Raw genomic sequence first — 10071 nt, 5'->3', positions numbered from 1 at the left:
TTTAAATCACTGGCTTCTGGGTTAGACCATGATAGTATACAGAAACAGAAAGTTTATTCTTGCATATTAAGAAAAATTGTACTACTTTTAGAGAAAAGGCTTGAAACCAAAAATTGAGTAAATAGATAATATTAGAATTAATATGAAAGTTTAAAAATATTTTCTGAAAGAAGGAAGAAGGATCAGTCAACAGCTTGGTAAGGAAAAGGGAGACTAATGTTATTTTTAAAACACCAGATGGAATAACATATAAAAAATATAAGACTTGGCACATTTGGTGTGATAATCCTAAACTTTTTAGCATCTTGAAGAAAGGGCCCCCAGGTAGAGTTGCAGAGTTTTTATACTGCATAATTCACAAGAGTGTCATATACATGTAGTGAAGAATGGGATTGTGGTTTGAAGTGCAGTCCTGAGTGGTTGCACGGTTTCTTTGATCTAATGAATCATTAGGGCCCAGAAAATAATTTTAACTAATTATGAGATTTAAGAGTAATTAAGAAAAGCACTGTATTTTGTATACTCTAAATAAAGAGAAAAGCAGGTCACACCTTTAGGAAATTTCATAAAAAGTAAACAATTTAGAAACCTAATGCAGTAAGCTTTAATTGTATGTTAAAAAATAAAAATTATGCCAGGTAAATGAGCCATTGCAGTTAGTTGAAAACCACTCCCATATCTGGTATAATGTGCAAAGTTTGCTTAAAGTTTATATATGAATAGTATGACTTGAAACCGAAAAAGATTAGACCAATTTATTTAGAAAATAAATGTATAGATAACTGTGTTACCTATTTTATTAAATAACGGTACCTGGAAACCCAAGGCTGAGCCTTACATGGGATTAATTTGAATCCACTGACTTGAACCAATAGTATTATCTGCTTCAGATTCTCATTCTGGTTTGAAGGCCCAGCTTTAGTCTGCACTTCATATTCAGAGCATTTGGTTGCTGACAGTATAAACAAACGTAGTCATGACAATTTTATATTAACTCTGCTAGTTTCACCTGCAGTGCTTTTGTAAAGCTGTGAGGCTCATTCACTGCCCACACTCGGGAAATCACATTTCCCAGCCCAAGCTGAAATTCCTGAGCCTAAATATGTTTGCCACCCACCTCTTATACTATTCTCTATTGCTGCATGTGTTTTTAAAAATAGCTTCTCATCATAAAAATAGCCGTGGGCTTGCTGAGAGTCACATCTCTCATCTATGTTAACATTATCTTTTCTACAGATCCCCCTGCTGTGGAACCAGCATTCCTGGAAATCCGGCAAGGACAGGACCGAAGTGTCACTATGAGCTGCAGAGTGCTGAGAGCCTATCCAATACGGGTGCTGACCTATGAGTGGCGCTTAGGCAATAAATTATTACGGACGGGTCAGTTCGACTCTCAGGAGTACACAGAGTACCCAGTGAAGAGTCTTTCCAATGAAAACTACGGGGTTTATAATTGTAGCATCATAAATGAAGCTGGAGCTGGGAGATGCAGCTTTCTTGTTACAGGTAGGATTTTAAATATTTGGCTTTATATGTATATATGTATTTTAGACCAAGGGACTCTTAAGCTCATGTCAGTATAAGAATGAAAACATTTTGTAAATCAGTGGGGCATAGAGCAAGTTGCTCTATTTGGAGCTTGTACTCATTCATTCTCAAAACAAGTCTATTTTAATAAACTAGTGATATGCCTATACAATTATACAGAAGTTTATTCAAATACAAGTGGACTTAGTGATGAGGTTGGTTAGTTTAAGTATTTCAATAACAAAGAAACAAACTGTAATGATAACTAGCTTTATTCAGAACAAATTGCAAATTTTAGACAAAAATTTTTCTTCTACAATTCTAAAATCACTTGTGAATGGACACCAGCTCAGGTTTCTTTAACACTAGAGTGTGAGTGTGTGTGTTTTAATTTTTGATTTATTTACTACCTCTCTATTTTGTGTTTGGCTTGCCATATGTTCACAAACATTCCAAGGAAAAGCAATACAGCTGTCTCTGGCACATAATAAGTTAGGTAGAAGTATTGACACTTTTGATGCCCTTGTCTTTTAAATGTTTTCTCTGTGTTAAGTCTTACATATTTATTTAAATTATTTTTACAATCTGTATACTGAAGTGTTATTCTTGAGTTATGATTTAAGCATGCATTAAAAAGAAATACTTCTAATTGTTTTTTTGTTTTGTTTTGTTTTGTCCTGGGTAGTTAGTTGTAATAGTTAATGTGTCATGCTAGTAAAAGAAGAAGGTGGATGTTGTATATTATATTTAAAGCAATTATAAAAATGATATAAATGCTTCAGACTTAAAATTAGTTTATTAATAATACAAATTCTTAGCGATTCTAGCACTTTTGAGCTAACTCTTTAGATATGAATTGTCTTGAGCCTTTTTGCTTCCTAAAATGTAATCTTAGGTAGATAGAGTACAATTGACTAATGAAAGAAACTTCTAAGTTTTACAATTCCTTATTAAAGTTCAGTTGAATTTAAGTCTTTTCTATTTTGATTCTTTTTTTTTTTTTTTTTTTTTTTGAGTTGGAGTCTCACTCTGTCGCCCAGACTGGAGTGCAGTGGCCGCTCCCGGCCACCGCAGCCTCGACCTGCTGGGCTCTGGCGATCCTTCCGCCTCAGCCTTCCAAGTAGCCGGAATTACAGGTGTGCACTACCTCGCCCGGCTGATTTTTTGATTTATTGTAGAGATGAGGTCTCGCTGCCCAGGCGAGTCTCGAACCCGCGAGCTCAGGCAATCCACTCATCCTTAGCCTCCCAAAGGCGCGGGATTACCACAAAGCCAAAAGTCCTTAGGACAACATTACTCACATGAGGATGACCCCACAAAAGACATGCCTATGTCCTGATCCCTGGATCATGAGAATATTATCTTATATGCAAAAGATGTGATTTATTAAGTTAAGGATTTTGAGAGAGTTTATCCTGGAACCTCTGGGTGGGCCTTAAATGCAATAACATGTATCCTTACAAAAGAGAGGCAGGAATAGATACGAGAAAGAAGAGAAGGAGGCAGTGTAAGTATTTAATAACGCAGCCACAAGCAAAAGAACCCGTGGAACCACCTTAAGCTGTAAAGGGCAAGGAATACCAACTATTCTCAGTTTTATTATCCTAAGCTGGCTAGGCCCTTGAGTCATGGGAACAAATTTCTTACAGTTCAGCAGAGTTGTAAACAAGGGTTGCTTTTACCTCCTAGAGAGTTAATTGGAACAGGCTTACAGCCACAAGTGGTAGAATCTGTAAAGAAAAGCAACCTGGGAGGTCTCACTGGCCACCTACATCAGTAATCTGCATTGGTTTAACCTATACATTGACAAAGATACCAAGGAGTGCTTCAACATTGAAATGTTATACATATTACACAATTACAGTGGGGACAAGGTGTTTCCAGCAGCTTGATTATGGAGGGAACCATATAAGAGTATCTGTTGGAAAATTCTGTTGACTGTACCAGAGATTAATGAAGACACACTTTTACTCTTTTTTTAAGCAAGAACAACCAGGCAATTTGCAGTAAAATGCAGCATTAATTTATAAAGTTTTAAATTATCCATAGCTTTCAAATTGTTCTCATTGTGTTTCCTAAATACTTAGCAATCGTGATATTAGTTTTAAGCTATTCTAGCTATGTTCCCACTAGTCATACTTTCATATTTCTTTCCTCTAATATATTTTTTTCTGACAAAATGTTTCTAATGACATGTTTATAGGTGTCAGGTGACAAAGAGAGTTATTGGCAAGTCAGACAAGGAGATGAGTAATATGAAAAAAGGATTTTTTTCCTGTTTCAGTTTTTTGACTAATTTTCGTAAAGAAAATGTGAAAACGCTCATGTAACAACATAAGCATGGATATATATTATGTTAGAATTTAGGAGCAAAATAAGCTGGCAATCATGTTCCCTATACAATCCAAGAGATCAATGTAGAATGCCCTTCTAACTTCTAGAAAGTATCTGTTCACAGTTATGTATACTTAGCTTTATAAAACATTTAAGAATTTGATCAATGGAGATAATTTTAGCTTCTTTCAAATGAAAAATAATAAAGCAACTGTGTCTTTTTCAAAAGGTAACCAGAGAAATATAGTCTATAATTCTTCTATTGCACAACCATAAATTATAATTGGCTATGAAACAACCAATACATACTGTCTCTCAACTAATAAAAATTTATAATTAAGCCAGGTGTGGTGGTTCATGCCTATAATCCCAGCACTTTGGGAGGCCGAGGTGAGAGGATTGCCTGAGCTCATGGGTTTGAGATCAGCCCAGGAAACTTGTTGAGACCTCATCTCTACAATAAATAAAAAAAATTGCTGGGCATGGTGGCACATGCCTGTAGTTCCAGCTACTTGGAAGACCAAGGTGGAAGGATAGCCTGAACCCAACAGGTCCAGGCTGCAGTGGCCATGAGCGTGTCACTGCACTTCAGCCTGGGCAAAGAAGTGCAACTCCAACTCAAAAAAAAAAAAAAAGAAGGCATTTAAGAAATATTTACTGTGTACCTACTAAGTTAGTTCCAGGTACTAGATTAAACATCATAAATAGAGCAATAAATACTCTCTCTCAAAACCATTCCAGTTTTAAACTTGTATAGTATCTTGAAACTAGAATTATATTTCTATTCCTTTTGCCCTTGTTAAGTCGTCTATTATTTTCTGGGATATTGCAGCAGTCTTTTATTTGATCCCTGGGCTCTATCCCCTTTATCTCTCTGTTCATTTTTCCTATTTCTGGGTTTTGCTTTCCTAGAAGACTTATTTTAAGTGAGAAATGCTAATTAGCCTGTAAGAGGACATGGAAATTCTTCATTGTCATAATTATTCAAACCGTTCATTAATATCTCAAAAAACATATATAGCATCATGTCTCCTTCAATTCTACCAGTAACTGCAAACTCAATTCAAATTAGACTATTGCCTTCCACCAAATCATTACATATTTTCAGGATTCTGTACCTTTTTCACATGTTACTTTATTTTATAACACTAGTCCTTTGTGTATTCTTCTGTAGTGTCCTGGTGAACTTTGTTTGTGACTTTACCAGGGTTATGTTGATCTTTGCTCTTCAGTCAAATAAAAAAGTGCAGACTGTGATAATATTTTATGACTCATAAATTAATTTTATATGTTGATATTTGTAGAGCATCTTAATGTGTCAATAAACTCCAAGTAAACATGATTTAAACTGGATAGAAAATTATTTCACTCAGGTTAAGGCATAGATGTCATTTCAGGAAGTAACGTAATGTTTCTGTTCTGCAAAGTCCTCATGGATTCAGGCTTTTTCTATCTTATTGTTCAACCATTATCAATAAATACCGCATCTCATTGTCCTAATGGCTACTTAAATTCTAGCTATTACTTCCATATTTTATCCCAAACTAAAAGCATACTCTTTCTTTTTGAGGACAGTTCCCCCAAATTTCAGACACCCTTTCTGCTTGCATCTCATTGGCAATAACTTTGCCTACAATAAAGGCCATGGTTATATATATATATATATGGTCTTGAGAACATTAAATCACATTTTATTTTATTATACATATTTTAAGTTGCCCTTATTAAATATATTACAATGAAATTAAAATGAGATTGTCAAGGAAAATCTTGGATCTATGGTTTTTATCTCAGTTAGCTCCTTGCCATTAATGATAGTCAGACCCTCTTTTCAGGAACCATGGGCATTTAGAGCCTTGGTATAATTTTAAAAGATAATAAGAGGTTTAATTATAGACTTTTAAAAGATTTTACTGCTACACACAGTGGAATTGAGGGTGCTGTACTGGTTACTTATTTTTGCATAAGAAATTGCTACTTAACAGCTTTAAGCAACACATACTTATTATATCATGATTTCTGGGTGTCAGGATTCCAAGCATGGTTTAAAACTAGATCCTCTTTTCCAGGGTCACAAGACTGAAATCAGAATGTTTGTAGGGGTGGTGTTTATCTAAAGACTCAACTGAGGAAGGAATCTCTTCCAAGCTTTTTCAAGTTACTGGAAGAATTCATGTCTTTGTGTTTATATGGTTGAGGACCCTGGCATTTACTGGTTATTGACTAAAGGGTAACCTGGGGCTCTAGAATACAATATGCCTGCAGATCCTAAAAGCTACCCACAACTCTTTGTCACATGGGATTCTCAAATATGGCTGCTTATTTCATTGGGCCCACAAGAAGAATCTCCAGCTTTAGTCTGCTAAAATGGAATCTGAAGTGACATTTCGACATTTTGGCTAGATTCTATTATTAAGAAAGAAGTCACAGTTTTCCCTTACACTTAGGGAATTACGCAAAGGGAAGAAAACCAGTAGGTGGAAATCACTGGAGTCACCTTAGGATCCGTCTGCTGCAAGAACCAGTATTTTCTGCCACTAGGAGTCCTTTGTGAATTTAGCCTACATGTGAATGAAACTGCTATATCCATTGAAAATAGTTAACTAGCCGGCTCGGTGTCTCAGCCTGTACTCCCGCGCCTTTGGGAGGCTGAGGTGAGTGGATTGCCTGAGCCGGCGGGTTCGAGACCCGCCTGGGCAGCGAGACCACATCTCTACCATAAATCTAAAAATCGGCCGGGCGTGGTAGTGCATGCCTGTAATTCCGGCTACTCGGAAGGCTGAAGTGGAAGGATCGCCGGAGCCCAGCAGGCGGAGGCTGCGATGGCCGGGAGCGGCCACTGCACTCCAGTCTGGGCGACAGAGTGAGACTCCAACTCAAAAAAAAAAAGAGAAAATAGTTAACTAAAGAAGCCCTTCTTAATTTAATCCCTTCCCATAATCAGGGAAATAAATTTTTGGCAAGCAAAATTTTGCCTGGGACTGCTACTGTCACCTTTAGTTTGGAAATTTTACTAGAATTGAACATTCTGTAGTTTCCTTTTGGCATACTGTGATAGTCAGATTGACATATTAGGACCACTACTTTCTCCATGATCAATATCAGTAGATCAGACACATAATAAAAATTAGACAGAGCCTAGAGATTTAATAAGGACAGAATGAGACTTGTTTTTTTGGAAAAAGAATACATGTTTTTACCCAGAACCACTGAGGGCTGTAATATTGCCTAAGATGGGATGTTGAAGGACTCTAGCATTTCTGAGTCCTAAAGAATAAAGGGGAAGAAATAACAACCAAATATAATTTGATTCCACATCAAAATAAAATATTTTATTCTTGTTTTCTAAATTTGGATTGACCATATAGAAAGTATATTTTATTCTCCAGCAATGCATATTTTTTGTGCTATTCAGCAAGACATTATTTCTTATGAAAGTCTAAAAATGAGCCACATAAGATTGTTGAAAAACCATTAATAACTATCAGGAATAAGAACAGTTTAAACTTAACCTTGTAAACAAAAAAATATAATTTCCAGTAAAATTATCTGTGATAATTCTAAAAGGAAAGAAACTTCAATGTCAAATCAAATATTTTTCAGGGCCAACATTCTGCTAAATGTATTAAAATTTTACTTATAATGACAACAAATAGACTAATAGATCCCAATGTTTCAGCCAGCTTATGAGTTGCAGTTGTATTAAAAAGTAACCTTAAGCAAAAAATAAATATGTCCTAACAACTCTTAATGCATTCTGGAGTATACAGAGTGATTGAACATACATCCTTTTCATTTCAAACAACCCTGTTATATGTGCAGAAGAGATGATATCAACATCCTTTGTCAGATAAACTAGCATAGACTCAGAAAGCCAAGAGTAAAATACTTCAAGTTCTTTTTGACTTACCTCAGTGACTCTTTTGTTAGTGATGCTAACATGGTATTTGAATAATCAAGCTTGATAAAATATAGGTGAATCCATGCAGAATCTTAGAAAGTAGAAATAAAAATGTAAGTATTAATTATGCAAGTTAATGCTACAACTTTAAAAATTACCAAAATGTACAATGAAATATTGGATTTAAGTTTATACGCTATTTTAGACAAATGTTTTCTTCAGTAAATATATTATGAGTAATCTATATTTTATATCATACTTAAAATTTTCAATTATTTTTATTATTATCGCAGCAGTTTGATGACTCCTTAAATTCTCTGCATTACTCATTTTCTTCATTATAAAATTGTGTAATTTCTTCAGTGAAAGACTCAGACCAGTGTCACTATCAAAAGTCTATTAGACTTTCTTAAAACTAAAGTATTGTAATGTCAAAGATAAATTTAAAGTAGATTTTTGACAATTACATTTTGGCATTTATATTTCATTAACGACAGTAGTTTAAAATGTAGACAAACTTACACATTTATATTTCATTAACTACAGATATTTTAAAATATAGACAAACTTAGAAAATCATTCTTTCTATTTACATTAATATCTGAATGACATACCTATTGGTTCTAATAGACCAATGATCCAGTGATAGGAAAAGTTCAAGCACAAATACTTTTTAGAGTCTAAAGCATGTTCTAAGGATGAAAATTAATTGAATTTTGCAAAATTAATGTGGACTTGAAAAGATAAGCATCAAAACTTAAGCATTTGACCTTGGCGTAGAGGAAGAAGAGCATAATGATAGTTGGACCCAGGTTAAAACCACATCTGGAACCAGGAAGAGATAGAATTAAAACTTTAGATGCAACCAGAAGCAGATGATAAGACACAAACTTTGGGATGGACTGAATTATGTCTTTCTTCTTTGGGGAATAATCAAGGTTTGATGAACCATAAGGATGGAGCCTTGGTTTGATGTGATTAGAGCCTATATGGGAAGAGAAACCAGAGCACTTGCCTTCTCACTCTCTCCATTGTGTGAGGACACAGTGAGAAGGTGGGCACCTGCAATTCAGAAAGAGAACCCCCATCAGAAACCAACCGTTACTTTGTGCCAACCTCCAGAAATATGGAGAAATACATTTCTGTTGTTTCAGACACCCAGTCTACAGTATTTGCTATGGCAACCTAAGTAGCTTAATATAGTCTGTCACAGTATAAGTGCAATGTTATGTCAGAAATCACAGTATCAAATTATAACATGAAACATATTATTTGAATTCCCGTGGTCCAGATGGAAAGTTTCTGGATAATTTATTGTAGGTATGACTGTCTTTTATTCCTGGTCCCTGCATAATGGTTGTTCTCCCATAAATGAAAGATTTTTAACATCTTCTAACAGCTCTATCTTGTGCAATCTATTCAAACCTTTTTGGCCTTGGTTTTTTAATCTGTAGAATGGGAGATAATAAGTCTGCTTCCCATGACTTACCTAATTTGTGGAGTATCAAATAAGCTAATCAATGCGAAAATGTTTTAAAAGCAAAACAGTATAGTCATATAAAAGTAAGATGAGATAATTTTAAGATACGGGCACAGGTAAGCTTCTTTCTACCTTCATAACACAACACTGAAAATGCCCTCCTCCCCCCCAAAAAGGCAGAAGTAGGGAAGATAACTGATCTAGTTAAAGTAAGTAATCAATGCATACTGGCACTGTAGTTGGGAGACAGAAGTGTGGTTACATTATTAGAATGGAGCAGAAGCAGCCAATGACAATCTTCTGGGGTTAATCTGAGAGATAATTTTATATTTTAGGTGAGTTGTTTTTTTTCCTTTCTGTATATTATTTTGGGTGAGTCATTGTCTGAAATTACTACGAGACAGGAAAGCAGAAACACTTGAAACATTAGAAGAAAAACTGAGAGAACCAGAACTTGGCTGGAGTGAACATGTACAGCTATGAGGGTAGCTAGGTGGGCAAACTCCTGAAATTTCTTCTTACTCTCTCCTCATCCCTACATAAAATCCCTTAAGCTAGATCTCTCCGAAAGGCAGGCCAATCTAAGCTCAGAGCAATGCCTAATGTTAAGGTATTGAAAACTGGGAGTCTTGGAAGGAGAAAACTGAAGAGTAGAGGAGGAAAGAGAAGATACAGAATGATGGAACTGACACTACAACCAGAATCTGGCTTTCCTGAGTCACCATTTCCCTTTACATAAGAAGCATAAGCAAGAGCCTATACTGTCTTCACTTTGATAGGCAATGCTAGACAAGGAATTTAGGCGTCTCATGGGAATAAAAGATACAAC

General features: G+C 35.4%; 1 protein-coding gene across 1 annotated transcript in view; it reads left to right on the top strand.

The window, feature by feature from the left end:
• Positions 1 to 1242: 1242 nt before the first annotated feature.
• The window catches only part of LOC103274923 (MAM domain-containing glycosylphosphatidylinositol anchor protein 2), a 127622-nt gene continuing 118793 nt past the window's right edge, over positions 1243 to 10071 (top strand). Inside the window, exon 1 of the mRNA XM_008072340.2 lies at positions 1243 to 1506. Within this exon, the coding sequence (XP_008070531.2) occupies positions 1299 to 1506 (208 nt within the window). The 5' untranslated portion in view covers positions 1243 to 1298. The remainder of the gene's footprint in view (positions 1507 to 10071) is intronic.

Source organism: Carlito syrichta, unplaced genomic scaffold (assembly GCF_000164805.1).
Source record: "Carlito syrichta isolate Samal-C Ts95f unplaced genomic scaffold, Tarsius_syrichta-2.0.1 Scaffold315131, whole genome shotgun sequence".
In the NCBI taxonomy this organism is placed as follows: Eukaryota; Metazoa; Chordata; class Mammalia; order Primates; family Tarsiidae; genus Carlito; species Carlito syrichta.
Note: the sequence above shows the minus strand (reverse complement) of the source record. Positions and strands in the feature narration are given on the sequence as shown.